Source organism: Leopardus geoffroyi, chromosome A1 (assembly GCF_018350155.1).
Source record: "Leopardus geoffroyi isolate Oge1 chromosome A1, O.geoffroyi_Oge1_pat1.0, whole genome shotgun sequence".
In the NCBI taxonomy this organism is placed as follows: domain Eukaryota; kingdom Metazoa; phylum Chordata; class Mammalia; order Carnivora; family Felidae; genus Leopardus; species Leopardus geoffroyi.
The window spans coordinates 15691903-15709986 of NC_059326.1; the positions used below are offsets into that span (position 1 = coordinate 15691903).

At 35.7% G+C, this 18084-nt stretch overlaps 1 protein-coding gene across 4 annotated transcripts in view; it reads right to left on the reverse strand.

Moving 5' to 3' along the window:
• Positions 1 to 1344: 1344 nt before the first annotated feature.
• ALG5 (ALG5 dolichyl-phosphate beta-glucosyltransferase) overlaps positions 1345 to 18084 on the reverse strand; it is a 42720-nt gene continuing 25980 nt past the window's right edge. For all 4 annotated transcript variants that reach the window (XM_045474602.1, XM_045474585.1, XM_045474594.1 and 1 more), the window contains 4 exons: positions 16887 to 16946; positions 12001 to 12152; positions 3683 to 3768; positions 1345 to 1547 (listed from right to left, as the gene is read on the reverse strand). In XM_045474602.1, the coding sequence (XP_045330558.1) occupies positions 1432 to 1547; positions 3683 to 3768; positions 12001 to 12152; positions 16887 to 16946 (414 nt within the window). In that variant the 3' untranslated portion in view covers positions 1345 to 1431. The remainder of the gene's footprint in view (positions 1548 to 3682; positions 3769 to 12000; positions 12153 to 16886; positions 16947 to 18084) is intronic.

Consider the following 18084-nt stretch of genomic DNA (forward strand, 5'->3'; position numbering starts at 1 on the left):
AGGAGTCATTTTTTAGCTTATTTTAAACTTTTCCACTTAAGTTTTGTCTTTAAAATGTTATAGTGTACTTCTGAAAGTTTCTATTTAGGTATCTCCAATTTTCATACCTTCAGAAACTGAAGTAGGATAGCCATTAGAGTGTAGGCTTTGGACCCAGACTACATGGGCTAGAATCACAGCTCCACTAGTTCCTAGCTGTGCGACCTTGAGTGAGTAACTACTTTATACCTGTTTCCTCTTCCATTGTAAAAGTTAAGTGAATCATGATATACACCAGATGCTTAGAACAGTGGCAGGCATACATAACCACTCAATAAATGTTAGATATTGTTATTAGTTTCTCTAAAACATCAGAAATAATCTAATTCTGAGTTTTAGGGGTAAATTATTTTATAATTGCTATTCATTAGTCTTTATAGTATCTCAAAAACATAGGCTTCTGATGTTAAGTATATGCATTTATCAATGTTAGAAAACTTTTTTTTTTTTTTTTTAATAATCTCTACACCCAACATGGGGCTTGAACTCATGACCCTGAGATCAAGAGTTGCATGCTTTACCAACTGAGCCAGCCAGGTGCCCCCAAAACTTTCTCTTTTTTATAAAGAATTTTCAATTTCTAGTAACATGAACTCAAGAGCAAGGTGTTGCCAGGAAGTAAGAAAATAAGTGCAATATATGTAAGTAAAATTGGGGAAGAGAGATGTAAAGACCATATAAGGAAGTAGATGCCTTGGTGAGAGAGCCTATATCCTTCCTTTAAATTTTTTTTGAAGTTTATTTATTTTGAGAGTGAAAAAGAGAGAGAGAGAGAGAGAGAGAGAGAGAGAGAGAGAATGCCAAGCAGGCTCCACACTGTCAGCGTGGAGCCTAACGTGGAGCTCGAACTCATGAACTGTAAGGTCATGACCTGAGCCAAAGTGAAGATTCGGGATGCTTAACAGCCTGAACCACCCAGGTGCCCTATATCCTTTCTTTAACATACAATTTCCTAGTGTTTTATAAGTTGGAATATGGGCTTAATACTAATAAGTTTGCATATATTTAAACATATGCCAATTTTATTTTTAAATCTCTGAGCACAGGTATATGATTATGGTTTATATTTAAATTCATGAGAATTATGCAGGTAGAATAACTGCTTCTCTCTTCTGTTTAAAAGTTATATTTCTCAGAATCATAATCATAATAAGAATCAATAAACAAAACTGCTGAAGCAAAAGAAAATCTGACTTTGTTACGAACACCTTAATTTTTTTTTTTTTTTTGGGTTCAAAAGAGGTATAAACATTTTTAGTTATGGCAATTAATTCTTTAAAAATTATCAAAAGGCAGGCAAGGGCATAGGTTTATTTCAGGTTTATTTAAAATTTTAATTTCCGGTGAAATAACGTGACACTGATACATAAGAATACAAAGACGGCAAGTAACCTAATTCATCTTCCTGGTTTGCTCAAGCCTCCAGGCACCAGTCAAATATCGAAGTCGTATAAAAAGTAGGTCCTTGCCCATTTGTAGCCAGCTCCAAAATGGAACTAATTTAGAACCTGTGATTTAAAAATAATTAAAAATGAATTAACTTAAATAAACTCTGGAGAAAATATATCAGTGTGAAATTATATTTTAGAAGTCAGTCTACATGACCTTTGTGAGCTTCTAGTCACCTTATATTTTATATTAGGTATGTATGCATGTAATTATGTATATGTGTATATATTTAATTCCATCTATACATTTAAAAATGTTTTTTGGGGTGCATTTTTTTTTTTGTTTTACATGCTACTTTTCAGTCTCATGTACTATAGAGAAACAGGTACATCTCCACATGTAATATAAATTAATAATCTGGGAGAAGAAATATAAGACAAAAACTCACTTTTTATTCTAATTCTACCAAAGACTCTTCAGTTAGCTAAGATAAATACTATCTTAGCTACGACATCTTCTTGTCCAGTGGTTGCTAAGAGGCAGTATGCCAACCCTAGTTGACTACAGGAGATCTGCCTCCTGGAGCATGTTTTAAAAGCTTGTATTCCTTGATTTTATCCCATAGAACTGTTTTTTCAGTAAGTCAAAAATAGACTGCAGGTCAGGTAACGAGTGCGAGGTGGTAAACTGTCACGGACTGATTGGTGACAATTTTCCACATTTAAGCCCAAATACTCGGGCTTCTTCCTGTTTTTCTTTCTTTTTTTCCCCAAATTTTGAGGTAGAGTTGGCAAAACTGAAATATATTTAAAGTGTTGAATGTAAGGATTTGATATATATACATATATAAACACACATACACTTACATACACATACTGTGAAATGATTACAATTAATTAACACAGTTAATTAACATATCCACCTTAATTTTATTTGAATCATTTACAAAAGAAACATCTTCAAAGCTGAAGTGAGTGGTTTCTCTAATAACAACAAAAACAAAACATCTTGGAAGTGAAATGAAACTGGGAAGGATCTAAATTGTGGAAATTTAGGAAAAATAGGATGGCCCTATTATAGGGAGGAGGCACTGAGTATAAGGCTGACGATTCTGGGAATGACTGATACAAAACCGCTCATTGAGTGCCGGTTAATGAAAAATAATACACAACTATCTCTGAAATGCAAATGAACAAATGATATAAATATGAAACCCATTTTTACTTTTCCCCACTTCAACTTCCTACAGAGTCTATGCTGGGCATAAATCAACACAGATCAACACAACAGATCTTACAAATCTGAGCAATCTTTTACCAGCTTCTCAATCCCCTTTGATCTAGGTAGCTACTGCAGAGAGTATTAAAATTTTTGTAAGCTAAGTTTGATTCAGCAAGACTCCAAGACGTTTGCATTTGTTCTGTACTGTATAGTTTGTATGATCCCCAGACTGCTTCTTAACCTTTTCCTGTCCCTAAACATCCACGGTTACGTAACAGTCATGGTATACTGCAACAGTGACTTTCTGAGAGGAGGCCATGCTCAGCAGAGGAGGAAGGACTCAGTTGAAAAATCTCCACTTGAATGGTAAGTGCGCCCACACTGTGAATTAACTTAGGGGCATCGTAAGGTAAGCAAAGGAGAAAACTAGAATATTTTTTACGTTCTACAATATAAGCTTTCAAAGCTTTTTCAAACAGGAATTATTAAGATTTCTGATAGATTTCACATTATTTGAGATCTTAGAGATTTTCACATTTTTGGATATATGTACAGATACCAGTTAAAGACTGGCTCTGAATGGATGTGGACATTTGCGGTAAAAACAACTATAGTTCCTTGTTAAGCTCTGCATGGTGGCTTGTAGGTAATCAATACCTACTGAGTAATGAAGTAAGACAATATTAAAAAAAAGATGACACAAACAAAATTTATCTTAAAAGACTTACCAACTTTCTTCTAACCTCAGATTACCATGATCTTGTCTGCCGTAGAAGTTTTACTGAATTCTACAGTGGGGTACGGTAGTAGGCCTATTGAAGCCCCCAGGAGGAGACTGCAAGGATAGAGAAGGTTGTGTGCCGTCTGGAGGGTGGAGGGGATTAGTAGCCAGAACTCTACACAACCACGTCTGAGTCAAGCCAGCTGAGGAGGTCTTGAAGGGGGCAGCCAGTTCAGTTTACTGGACTACTGTATTGTCTCCTATCTCCCCACCCCCACCTAGGATCAGCCGTAACATCAACAATGTACTCACCTTCAATTTCAGTCCAGTTGACAGCAATTTCTGCTATTGGAATTTTAAAGAACTGTGCTATGTAAAGCAGTTCTACATCAAATGCCCTGAAACAGAAAATATATTGATTTTTATTTTTAAAAAGAGAGATAGAGTGTAATTAAATCTCTACTTTGGCATGTTTTAAAGAAGCTTAAAAGGCAGATATAGAGCTTATATAGTAAAACTGAAAGATTCACAGAAGGTCAAACAAAAGGTTAAGTAGTTCAGGAGCTTCAGGTCAATAATTTAGTGTGTCATTGCATAACATTTAGATGAGAAATATGGTGTCTCCATCACAAGTCAGAAACCCCCAGAGGTAAAAAAGGCCGCTTGGGCTCTGAGAAAATTTAATCATGGAAATTTTTCAAAATCGATTGCTTTCAATCCCAGGCTTCACTACCTCAAGGTACAGAACTCATGGCATTTTCAACTGATTCAGAGAGTTGATAAAACAGAACTCTGAGCAGCTCTTAGAGCAAATGTCCATCACTTAAGAGTTGTTTGATTTTATTCATCTACCACCAGAGGATCACGGTTTCTTTTCTTTTCTTTCTTTTTTTTTTTTCAAGTTTATTTATTTTTGAGAGAGAGACAGAGCATAAGTGGGGAGGGGCAGACAGAGAGGAAGACAGGATCCAAAGCAGGCTCCAGGCTCTGGGCTGTCAGCACAGAGCCCAGTGTGAGGCTCAAACCCACGAACCATGAGATCATGACCTGAACCCAAGTTGGACACTTCACTGACTGAGCCACCCGGGCGCCCTAAGGTTTCTTTTTTAAATACATGGTTCACTTGTTTTCTCCTTTGCCCTTCTTCATATGTCCTGGGCAATACAGTACTGCCAGCTGTTGAAAGTAAAAAGCCACTTTAGTCTGAAATGCTCTTAGGGTATAACTAAATATATACACGGGAATTCGATATATTGTCTCATTTTCACTTAACCCTGTTAAAATCATCTCCAGTCTGAATTCCCAGTTCATCCTTCCTTCTCCCTATGAAAGGCTCCAGAAGCTCCTCCTCAGTGGTTTAGGTCAAATCTGCTTTCCCTAGTTTCTGAATCTTGACTTCGAAATTTCCCTGGATTCTGCTTACAAAATTCTTGAAGCCAGTTTCCTCCTCTCACTGGCAGTGAGCTCGGGGAGAGCAGCACCATCACCTGCTAAACCTTCTTCACGCTCTGGTAACTGAAAGCGCTCGTGTCCTTCACAGCTTTGCTTTCCTCTTGAGCCATTAAGCCCCCGCTTTCTGGACTGCATGGAACACACTTCGGACTTCCAGGGGGTTGGTTTTAAAATATTAGCACAAACACGAAAATACCTAAAACCCACTTCTGCTTGATTTCCCTGATTTCAGACAACTTGAATTTGGGAGTTCTGTCGTCTTGGCCACAAAACTGCGACTGTCCACTGTGTGACTTGTTTAAATCCCAAATGTTTGGATAAGTGAATATGAAAACGTTTAAAAAAAAAAAAAAACAACATGTAATGCTTTTTCTTATCCTAATAAAATATTTACGTAAGATGATAAAACCATCTACAAAGGCGTTCTTTGTATTGTTAAAAGGACTGTGTAAAACTTCTGTTAACTAGCATGGGACACTCACGAAAGGAGGAAATTTTATGAATATTAAACCTGGTTAACCCTTAACCCTCCCCTTTAACACAAAACCAAAAAATACCCAAAAGGTTGAGTTGGTTCTAATGATATGCAATAATTTGAACATGATTATTAAATACTGTTCTAAGGATATCAGCATATGATGACTTATCAAAGATGCAAAACAACATAAGAATGATGAGTGGAAAGGAGTGGGGAAAAAGCAGCATGGATTAACTGAAATTACTTTATATTTACAAAAAAAACCCTATAAGGACTATTCATCTTCTATTACTTTTACTATATCCTTCTCTTTTAACATTTTAAAAGACATGAAGATGTTTGCTTAAAAAGAAATTTCCAGTTCACATCACCATAAGAGACCAATCTGTCACCAGAGCAAACATAACTGAAATACCAAGTACTTCTGGATAGAATCTCACGCTATGGCACATAAGCAGTATAAGGGTCACTCTCCATCTCCGATGCCTTCACGTGTTTTCACAAATGCGGGGAGGGCAGAGCCACTGTTTTCTTTTCTTACTCAGTTCCTCCTATAGCTGTGACCTCACAGATCTATTCCTGAAGAACAAAGGGCGTGTTGATACTCTTTTAAACACACCAGGCACACATGTCCTCTACTGCTCCCTCCTGAAGTCCCACTAAAATTAAAACAACAATGATGGAATAAACACGTAAGAACAAAGAAGGGATGAAAGTAATAAAAAAAATCTGAAACTTGGAAAGTAGCTGGACAACTGGGAACTAGGAAAAGTAGACTGTGAGAAGGGAGAAGCCTAGAAGCAGGCTATGGGTCCCGCAGAGCTCTCCAAAGGCTCAGGCATCCCCGGCCTCACTGCAGATGAGGTCTGCAGGTGGTGCAGGTGGGGCTTCAAAAGGGAGGACTCACGGAAAAGCTCAAGGGGATTCTCCTCTCCTCAAGTTGGTTGTGTGAATGCTGGCAGCCAGGCTCATTTCCACCAGACAGGAAATCAGGAAATCCCACTCTAGTGAAAACAACCAGCCCAAAAGATAAGGACAGTTGAAAGTTTCCCACATAAAGCGGCCCACTATTTAATCCGTGGTGAGTTGATCAGAGTTCTCTGACCATGTACACAGCTTCCGATGAGCTTTGTAGTACCACACTAACTACGTGTGAGGCCAGACTTTAATGATAAAAACAAAGAAAATTGGGACAACAGAAACAATGGAGGGAAAGAAGAAAATGTCACAGTTTTAAATGAGACATTAAGTAGTGGAAGGTACTGTACTCATGAAACGAATAGGGTAAAAAAAATGAATACTAGAAAACAAGAGTTTTAGGAAGTTAACATTTTTGATAGCAGAAACACAAATTTAAAAGGAGCGCTAGATGATAAAATTGAGGAAAATCTCAAAAGACATGAAACAGAAAAGAGAAGAGAAAATTACAGGATCAGCACAGAAGGCTCACATTTGTTTATAGGAGAGAAGGAAAAACTAGAGAAATTATTTAATGGCTAAAGGACATTTCTCAGCAGTAAAGGACCCAGGTTTCCAGATTTAGAGTGCCTACTGCATACACAACAAGATGCATGAAAAAGCCACATTAAGTCCCTGAATCATGGTATTTCAAAACACTGTGGAGTAAAAGCTTCCAAAAGGGGATGGAAACAACGTGCCATAGACAAAGAATCAAGATTCAGATTACTGACAGAATTGGACTTCTCTCCAGAAACACCGAGTGCCAAAGGCAACAGAGCAATGTTCTCAAAATCCCGAGGAAAAATGATTTCCAACCTAGATTTCTGTCTCCGGCTCACTATGAGGCAAATGTGAGAAGAGAATAATGCAGTGCATTGCCAACGCAGTCTCAAGATTTTGTTGTCATTTCTTTAGGAAGATTCAGAGGACGTGCTCTACTACAATAGAGATATAAACCCAGGAAAAAAACAGGAGCTGTGCAGCAAGCCCGAGAACAGCTAGAAAGGTGAGAGCCGATGAGACGTCTCCAAGAAAAAAGTGAAACTGATGCACAGTCTGGAACACACGGATGCACTGGAACACACGGAGAGGTACTTTCTACTCCTCACGGCGTGTGAACGTAAGTAAGTGACAGGTCCATCGTCAAGTAGTGCGACAGAAAACTCCAGAAATTTATTCTCTTCAGGAAAACAAAAAGTACTACAAGAAAGGTAAAATAATCAGATTGTACACTATGGCTTGAATGTGAATTATCTTTATACACCTGTACCCATCAGTAGTGATCTGTATTTAGAAACTGTATTAGGAGGATATGTGTGAAGGGTATACAGGGGTTTAAGAAAACTATACTTCTCTGTTGATTTATTTTGGAGTAATATCTAAAACTGAAAAAACGGAGACATGGCTATGCAAACCCATTATTTTGAATATGAAAGTAATTACCACAAAGGAATAGCACACAGCTGAAAGTGGCCATAGCCAGGGAGTAGGAATTGGGTTGAGGGACAGGGAGCAAAGGACGATGATTTTTTTAGAAGCCTTATGGAAGTGACTTTAAATTATAACCATGTATATAACATTGATTAAAAAAAATATTCATGGGAAGAAAGTATATTTCAAGGACTCCATTTTTTAAAATTACTCATAAACTGGGGCTGGGTGGCTTAGTTGGTTAAACATCCGACTTCAGCTCAGGTCATGATCTCACGGTTCGTGATTTCGAGCCCCGCGTCGGGCTCTGCGCTGACAGCTCAGAGCCTGGAGCCCGCTTTGGATTCTGTGTCTCCCTCTCTCTCTGCCCCTCCCCTGCTCACACTCTGTCTCTGTCTCAAAAACAAACATTAAAAAATTTTTTTTAAATTACTCATAAAAAGAGTCAAATTATACCTTAATATTAAATGGAAATAATTTAGGTGAGATAACAGTTCTGAGGATGGAGATTTTATATATATATACACACATATATATGTGTATATATATATAAAATTAAATATATTTATGTGATGTTAAATATTATGCTTAAAATTTTATGTTTAAAAATGTTAAAATTATATAAATATTAACATACATAAACATACATTTATATTTAACATTATGTATATCTTTACTATTTAGCATAACCCATACTAGGTCTGTAATTCTGAATCAGAGATGCCTGCCTATTGGTTTTTAACTATAGCTTGATGTATTCTAATACCTAGAAACTCTACTTGACTTGAATTTTCTGAAAGTTATGAGAAAAACTGCAATGAAATTTTAGAATAAGTCCTTAAAATATCAGTCTGAGGGGACACTTACATTGGACATAAAGAGTAGATGCACAACTTGTTTTCTATAACTTGTGCTGCATAAGAAAGAAATACTTTAGTCTTTCTTGATTTTAAGTGCAGGAACAGAGATGCTTGAATAAAAGCCACTGATGAAACATTAATATGGTGACGGGCATATTGTTAATCAAGTTGATACATGTATATTTAGTGGTTCTCCTTTACAGGCATAAAATAAACATATGTGGACCCTAAAGAGAGATGTGAGAGGCTAAAATTTTAAATGAGGTCAATCCTATGTTAATCAAGCCCAAATAAATAATTAAAAAGGCATGCACATGAACATAAAATTTAAAAGAGAAAAAAAGTTTAAAATGTTCTTTAACTTAAATAAAACTCTAGAATTATGCTGTCCAATATAGTAGCCACATGAGCACTTGAAATGTGGCTAGTCTGAAGTGAGATGTACTATAGTTGGAAGACATGGTACACAGAAAAATGTGTAAAATATCTGAATATTTTTTCATACTGAGTGCATGCCGAGACGATGACATTTTTATACAGTGTTAAAGTACACTATTAAAATACATCTTGGGGCTCCTGGGTGGCTCAGTTGGTTAAGCATCCAACTTAGGCTCAGGTCATAGGTCATGATGTCACGGTTCATGCGTTCCAGCTGCACGCTGGGCTCTCTGCTGTCAGCAAGGGTCCGGCTTTGGATCCTCTGTCCGCCCCCACTCTCTGCCCCTCCCCTGATTATGCTCTCTCTTAAAACTAAATAAACATTAAAAAAATAAATTTCATCTGTTTCTTGTTACTTTTTTAGTGTGGCTACTAGAATAATTAGAATTACATATATGTCTCACATTATATTATATATTGGACATTATATTACAGAACAGACATTATATTGCCAGAACAATTATGACAAGAGAAACTTCATGATTTTTAAGTTATCAACCCTAACTTAATTATCAACCCTAACCCTAACGTCCTCAACCCTTAGTTCCCAATTCCTTTCAAACTACAAAGAACCTAGCTTTTTGACCCTAGTTCTGAAACCAACAGTTGACTGAAAACTATATCCAGAGGGAGGGCTTTACTTCTAGAATGGCTTCTTAAATTAGATTCACTGATTTTGGAGTCCATTAACTATCAATATATTTTATTTTTCAACATAACAGAAACATGTATCTGAATCTGAAGATCAAATATACATTACTTAAACCATTTAGGGGTGCCTGGGTGGCTCAGTCTGTTAAGTGTCTGACTTTGGCTCAGGTTATGATCTCAAGGCTCCTAAGTTCAAGCCCCATGTTGGGCTCTGTCTGTGCTGATAGCCTGCTTTAGATTCTGTCTTTGTCTTTCTCTGCCCCTCCCTCACTCATGCTTGCTCACTCTCTCAAAAATAAACATTTTTTTGTTTATTAATATTAATATTAATATTAAAATAAAAATTTTTTTTAAATTTAGGATAAAGATATTAAAAACCATGTTTGATAATTTTAATCCTGAAATTATAGTTTTTTAAAGTTATGGGGGGTTTATATGATATCTATTTATAGGGAGATAACATATCTTTGCAAATAGATGCACAAAAGTTACAGAAACTACAAAAATGGACATCTACTGGAATAATTATGTAGATTCCCACCATGAACACAATTCATATAGAACCCATAAGTAACACTAAGTATTAATTCTTTCAACAATATTTAGGAGCAGCTATAATGTGCCAGACACTCTATTAGATAGGGGGATGGATGTATTAGCAAACAAAATCAGATGGGATTCTTGCCCTTTTGGAGCTTATGTTTTAATAGAGACAAAGAAACATTATGCAAATAAAAACAAAAACTTAATGATGTGATGGGTGCTGTGAAGAAGGGCTTATGGTACAGCAACATCGTACGATTAGGGGCATGTGATCTGATTTGGAGAGTAAGAGTTCGTTGCCCTATGGAAGAGCTGAAGGAGGAGAAGTTGAAAAGGGAAGGGTCCCTATGTAGAGACATGGGTGGGTAGATTATGCAGCACCTCTCAAGGCCATGGGAAGGCACTGGGAAGCTACTGAAGGATTTTAAACAAAAAAGGTGCATTTGATTGATTACTTCTAATTTTGAAAAGACTGACTCGTTGGGCTACAGCGTAGGACATGATGGTGTCTTGGATGGTGGGGGGAAAGACAAAGAGAAACAAAGGGACATAAAAGCCAAAAGTAACAGGTCTGGGCCATGAACTGGACATATGGAGGACCTGTGGGAATGTCAGAGCTGACTGCAAGGTTTTAAGCTTCCATGTGTCAGTGTTACTCACTAAACCGGCAGAGAGCTGAGGAGAGGTCTGGGATGAAGACAGGCCAGGGGACTGGGATATGTCCGGAGAGTGAGCTCAGAAGTGTGGAGCACTGCTGATGGGTTAAGACAGTAAGTGGTCATATCAAACATGACCACTGGGTTTCATGACAGGAAGGTAACAAGATGCTTAGATGGAGGGGCGGGGGAAAAATCCACACTGAGGTGGCGTAAGGCATGAGTGGGAAGTGAGAAAACAGGGACAGTGAACATAGAGTGCTCTTTCAAGAAAAGCTGGCTGTGAAGGGAAAAAGGGCTGGAGCTGGAGAGGTACTGAGGGGGGCTATCAATAGAGAGAGGCTGTTTTTTGCTTTTTGATTTTTAAATGGCAAGGGAAATTTAAACTTGTTTTAAAAACCTGTGTAAAAGATGTGGTTAAGGGGAAAAGACAAGACAAAATAAATGAACAGGATGAAGTTTTTAAGAAGGTAGAAGGTGGAGGCGGGGTGGGGGGGCGCCTGGGTGGCTCAGTCAGGTAAGCGTCTGACTTCGGCTCAGGTCGTGATTTCACAGTGCGTGAGTTTGAGTCCCTCATTGGGCTCTGTGTGGATAGCTCAGAGCCTGGAGCCTGCTTCAGATTCTGTGTCTCCCTCTCTCTCTGCCCCACCCCTGCTTGCACGCTGTCTCTCTCTGCTCTCAAAAAAGAACAAACGTTAAAATTTAAGAACAAAACAAACAAACAAACCACAGAGGGTAGAAGGGGATGCAGAGGTCCAAAGACTGTTTTTTTGTCATATGCCGGAGAGGGAACTTACTACTGAAAAGGAAAGAACAAAAAGAAAACGGGTACCCTCTTTCACTTTGCTATTTCTGAGCTTTTTTTTTTTTTTCTTCAAAGGAAAAGAAGGAAGCCTAAAGAAACAGGATGTTTTTAAGGCTTTTCAATTTGTACCATCCACAATTAAGGTGAAAAAATTAACTTTATACCATATGTTTGGTTTGAGATTTTGAAAATTAGATCCAACTCAGTAAAAGAATAAAGGCACAGATTAACTTTACATACATTAAGTGTCAATTCTGTTTAAACTTCAGTGTTCACTCTGAGAATATAGGGCTGTTTCTCGTTGCCTGGAACAACTGCTGTGTAAGACACGCCCAGGACATCTGCTGGGAACTTACCATCGTTCGATGTGCAGAGATGAAAACGTCCGTGAAGCTGCTTCTCGAGTTAATAATTTGAAGCCACACTGTGTGTCTCTGATCCCTTTGACACAAAGGAACCACACCAGAAAGTGGAACCCATACATGAGCAGAGTACGGAAGTAAGAACGCTAAAACAAAGACAAAATATAAATGACTTTTCCATTAATCTGTAGAGGACAATTGAAAACACCTGGCTGTAGACAACTGCATTTTAATATTTAATTGACTGGGTAGATCTTACATATGAATACCATTGTTCTGTTGGCTTCACTGGCAAAGTATATTATATTAGAACAGGGGAGTGGTACCAGGGGAGCAGTTACTCATTTCCCACAGGTTCGAGAAGAATCAGACAAGAAGAATCACAGTACCTGTGAGAGGTCAGGGCTTTACTCTACCAGAAGTACACCACAGCAGTTTTGGGCTGATGAACCAGCATCTGGTTCATCTATAGATTTTGTGCCTCTTTGCCCCAAATAGATTTCAGTTTCAAAAAAGGTGACAGTTACTGGAGATTCTTGGAAAAACAAAACAGTATGGTTTAAACCTAAAGTTCTGTGCTTAATGAGAATACTGATAGAAAAAGTACAGCAGAGTATCTGTCAAAAAGTCACAGACTAAGGAGTCTGAAACAACAGTCTCTTCAATTAGGTATGGCAGACATCTGATAAATATACTTTTAACAATTAAGTTTTTTAATGCTTTGGATATCAAACCTAAGTGGTCTGTAATCCTATCTGAATATTCACTATTATTAGTAATTACTTTTATTAATAATAGTAACACAACATAATATTCCATTATACATTAAACATTGCAAACGTTAAAACATAAGATAAATAGGTCATTAATTATCATATTCAAGACTTTCATGTTTAAGATTAAAAGTTTTCTCAAATGTAACAGATCCATGGAATGATACACGATATCATATGTGTATCATAATGCTACACTAGCAACCTACTAAGAATCTATGTAGAACATTTAATATTTCATACTATTTAGTGTTTCCCTTCCTCCTTTTGGCTTTTGCTTTTTATAACTGTAACCTGTAGTGTCATTCTTCATTTACGTGGCTTTTTCTATTATTATCAAACAGAACTATGACGCACCAGTGATAACACAACAAAGTACAGAAAGCCAGTGACCTGAGCAGACTGATTATTTGAATCCTGGCTACATTAATGATTAGGGTGGCCTTGAGCACATTACTTCAACTCTCTATCCCACTTTCCTCTTTTATCAAATGGGAACGAAAATGCCCACCTCACAAAGTTACTGTAAAGATTAAATGAGATAAGATTAAAGCCTTTAGCCAAGTGTTTGGCACAGACAGTAACAGGAACTCAATAAATGTTTTTAATAAAGGAAGAAAGCTTGGGAACTCACTTTACATCCTAACTGCAGTTTCATTTGTGTATTAAACAGGGCAGGAAGGGAAAAAGAATAAAACACTTATCTATAAGGTATGTGAAACATTTTTTTAAGTGTGTGTGTGTGTGTGTGTGTGTGTGTGTGTGTCTGTGTGTACGTACTTCTCTGTGTTTTTATTATATTTCACATCACAAAGGAAAAAAAAGTGAAATAACACAGTGGAACAAAATAGCTGCTGTGCAAATAACCGAAAATAATTAGTCTCCATTCTTTCTACATTAGATAAAATTTTAGAACTCTCTAGAAATAAAAAGTGAAAAGAGTACTAAAGCAAATTGGAAAGAGCATAAGAGCAGCTCACAGAAAAGGACACAAGAGAGCCCTTTGAACATATAAAACAATGGTCATTCTCATCAGCAACCAATAAAACCAAATTTTAACCATAGCGTGATACCGTGTTATACCCATCCAACTGGCAAGCGTTAAAAGGAATCATAGCATTAAATCTTTTGTTAGGATGTGGAGCAATGGGATTATTCCACTAATGGAAATATAAATCAGTTACCACTTTGGAGCAGTTTTGCAAAATGTTTGTCAACTGTAAAACAAACTTTTTGGAAGGATCTATCACTTCTCACTTATCACCTAGAATCATTAGTTATGTTCTGATGTAAACAGGTCTTACCTCTCTAAGCAGATAGGGCAGAAACCTCATCTTAAAATACTTGGGTAATCTCATAACAGCTTGCTCAGAGCCTTTCACATAAAATATTTCCAATAAATACTGGTTGACTGATTAAACCTCCAAAAGAGCACTTATGCTTACAAAAGGAACAAATAGAAACTGAAAGATAGAAAAATTAAAATCACAAGGTAAAAAAAAATAATAATAATAATGCCTATAAACTATTTTCCTTGAATGATCTTCAATGTGATTTAGGTGAACTTACTGGTTACCAAATGGAAATACTCATGGTATTCTTGCTTGGATGTTAATAGAAGATTTTTGTTTGTTTAAGGATAATAGTTATTTTTAAAAAAACAGAAACACATGGATTTCACATGAAGAACTTAACTTATTTGATTCCTAACATACAAACAAGAGGATCTCCCTTTAATTTTTATTTTAACTTTGCAAAATATCTTACAATTTATAAGACATCTAAAAAATATTACGCAACGGCCTTAGTTACATAAAACTAACAGTCATAGAGTAACATTAGACGAACTTCTGAAACAGACATTTAAAAATATGAAGGAAAAAGACATTCACTACTTCATTATTAACAATATTCTCTCTAATGCTGATGAAATGTAAATAAGGAATTCAGGTGGAATTTAAAGCTGATTGGTACTTTTATTATCTTAAAATAAGTTCAAAGAAGTCCCAAGATGTAAGCCAAGACTCTTCGAAGAAATTCTAAGGACATCAAATAAACACCAATGGATTCTATTTTGAATCTTTTAAAAATAATAAATGCAAGAATACCCAGACAATATAAACATCCCTGTTATAACTGTTACACAGAACATATGGGCATATGAACACACTCTCTCTTGCCTTCACTAGCTTCTTAATTACTCTCTTGCTTCCTATTTTTCCAAATCTTTTTTCCTTCACCAAATACATTATCCTTTCTACTTTTCTACATTTTTTAAAAAGGAAAAAAGTAAACATAAAATCATTCATTTAATATCAGCCTGGTCTCATTAAGTGTTTTTGTTTATACAGATAATTTTTACATAAACAATTATGCAGTATTTATAACACTGTACTCTTTTTTCTTCATATAACCTAATATTTTGGATATTTTCTCATATTATTATATAGCCTGCATGATCATCTGTTTTATTGGCTGCATATTTCATCCAGGAAAATATCTGTATTTTCTATTGTTGGAATTTAGCATTTTATCATTTCTTTTTTGTTTTTAGATATCAAGTATTAGGTTTTATTTTTTATTTTTTCTACTTTAGGGAAAGCGAGAAAGAGGTGAAGAAGGACAGAGGGAGAGAGAGAGACAGAGAGAGAGAGAGAGAAAGAGAGAGAGAGAGAGAGAGAGAATCCTAAGCAGGTTCTACACTCAGCATGGAACCTGAGATGGGACTCGATCCCACAACCTTGGAATCATGTCCTGAGTGAAGATCAAGAATCAAATGCTCAACCGACTGAACCACCCAGGCACCCCTATAGTTTCTATTATTTTATAATTATAAAATTATAAAATTTATATAATTATAAAATTATAAATAATGTAAACATCTTAGACATATACTCTTCCTTTCTTATCTCCTGTGCATCAGTAAATTGATGAAGCTGGACTAGCTAATCTCTAAGCAATCTTTCAATTTTAAATTTCTAGGAGTATGATAACCTCGATGGTTAACAGATTACCTGTTTTAAAACCAGTGAGTATCCACAGAGACACGGAACACTGGATTAGATGCTGAAGATATTAAAATAATTTATTTCTTAGGAAGAGTCTAGGTTTCCATACTTGAACATAATTCTTAAGAGGTTCTATGACCCTGCCATCAGTATATCTTGAAAAAAAAAAAAATTTGTGTCTTATTTCAGAATCATTGAGGGAGGGAAAGGTTTAACCTTTTATTCCACTGGTTCTCAAACTCTGGGTGTAAGCGTAGCCTGGGAAATTGTTAAAAATGCAGATTCCTGGTTCATTTCTACAGTCTTATTCAGTGTGCCTGGGATTGACCTAGAAATACACATGTTTAAAACCAAAGAAAAAAACCTCCCCAGATGATTTTGACCTTGGATTGAAAAATACTGCTTTATTCTTGATCTATTTGGCGACTCCAGTAGATGAACCATAAAGAATATAATGGACAATTACTGGGCTTGATACACTGGGCCCACATTTTTAAGTGAATAATTAAAATAATTTTAAAAATTAAAAAAGAATTTAAAATTGCACAGAATAAATTCCTTATTATTTTTTCCTCCCAAGTTACTCCAACTTTTGTAGCCCAATAATACAAATTACAAAATGAAGATTTTAAGGTCTTTAGTGAGGGCAGTCACAACTTGTTAAATTTTAAGACATAGTGCTTTTCTAAGAGGAATAAAGTTAAAAAAAAAAGGAAAAAAACAAACTTTAAATGTACCTAAATGTGCCATTAAAAGAAAAACTAAAGGTAAGCTGAATGGTTCAGAAGTGTATCATTTAGAAAAGTTTGCCTTATATCAGAACTGAATGGGGACTCCTGTGTCTTAAAAAGAAAAAAAATAAATAAATAAGCTGCTTGCATCCTAAGTCAAAGTGAAATTTACATCCTTTTTTGTAAACTCACTGAAAAAAATAATCAATTCCTAAACGTGTTAATCTTTCACACAGTAAAAAATTATTTTCTTTCCCTTTGAAAAGAAATTCATTTTTATGAAATTAAACATGAAAGCTTGCTTTTTGCTAATGAGTATGAAAAAAAGAAAAACAAAATCTGATCCAGGCCAGTTAGTAAAGCCTCACCTGAGCAATTGATTCTTTTTCCAAGTGAGCTCGAGATCCACATGCAATAGCCATTTGGTCCTGAGGAAAAAGCAGTAAAATGATTTGTCAGTATTTGAATATTATATTTGAATATCAATAATCAAATGTGTATTACGCTAAGCGAAATAAGTCAAGAGAAAGACATATACCATATGATTTCACTCATGTGGAATTTAAGAAACAAAACAGATGAACAAATGGGAAGGGGGGAAAAAAGAGACAGGGAAACAAACCACAAGAGACTCTTAACGACAGAGAACAAACTGAGAGTTGATGGAGGGAGGTGGTGGGAGATGTGCTAGATGGGTACTAAGGAAGACACTTGTGATGAGCACTGGGTATTGTATGTAAGTGATGAATCATTGAATTCTACTCCTTAAGCCAATATTGCACTGTATGTTAACTAATTAAAATGTAAACAAAAATTTTTAAAAATAAATATTAATAAAAACATTTATTTTCAATCCAAGTATCTCATTTTTTAGACACTGATTTTTTTTTAAAGTCACATTAAATATCTTCAAAGGTTTATTAAGGTATTCAGAATATGTACAGCTTCAAGAAGCCTGATTATACTTACTAAGAGGCCAATATTCAGGGCTAAATATCAGGGGCATGTACAACTTGAAAATTCATATTTTTAAATGATTTTTCTGATTAAAAACACTGTATCAACATAGTTAGAGGGAAAAATAGTGGTATTAGAAAGAAAAGGGTATCTGCAGATGGTATGATTATATCTATATAATCATTACTTTCTGGAAAATCCAAGATTATCAACTACTATAGTAAAAACTACTACAAACATTAAGGGAATTAAAAAAGTGGAACAAAATGAATATATATCATACTTTAGTCTTCATATGTACAAACAATAATCAGAAAATATAATGGAAGACAGTATTTGTAAAGTCAAGAAAGGAAAATCTAGAAATAAACTTTACAAAAACGTAGCAATATCTAAATAAAGAAAACACGTATATGGTACCAAGGGAAACAAAAGAATCCAACACATAGAAGGGCATACCATGATCATGGATGAGAACATGTGTTGACAGTATCAAAAATCAATTCTCCCTAAAATTAATCTTTAAATTTAGTACCATACTGATAGAAATATCAAAATAATTTTCCATTGAACCAGACAAGCTAATTTTTAGAGTTAATATTGAAAAAT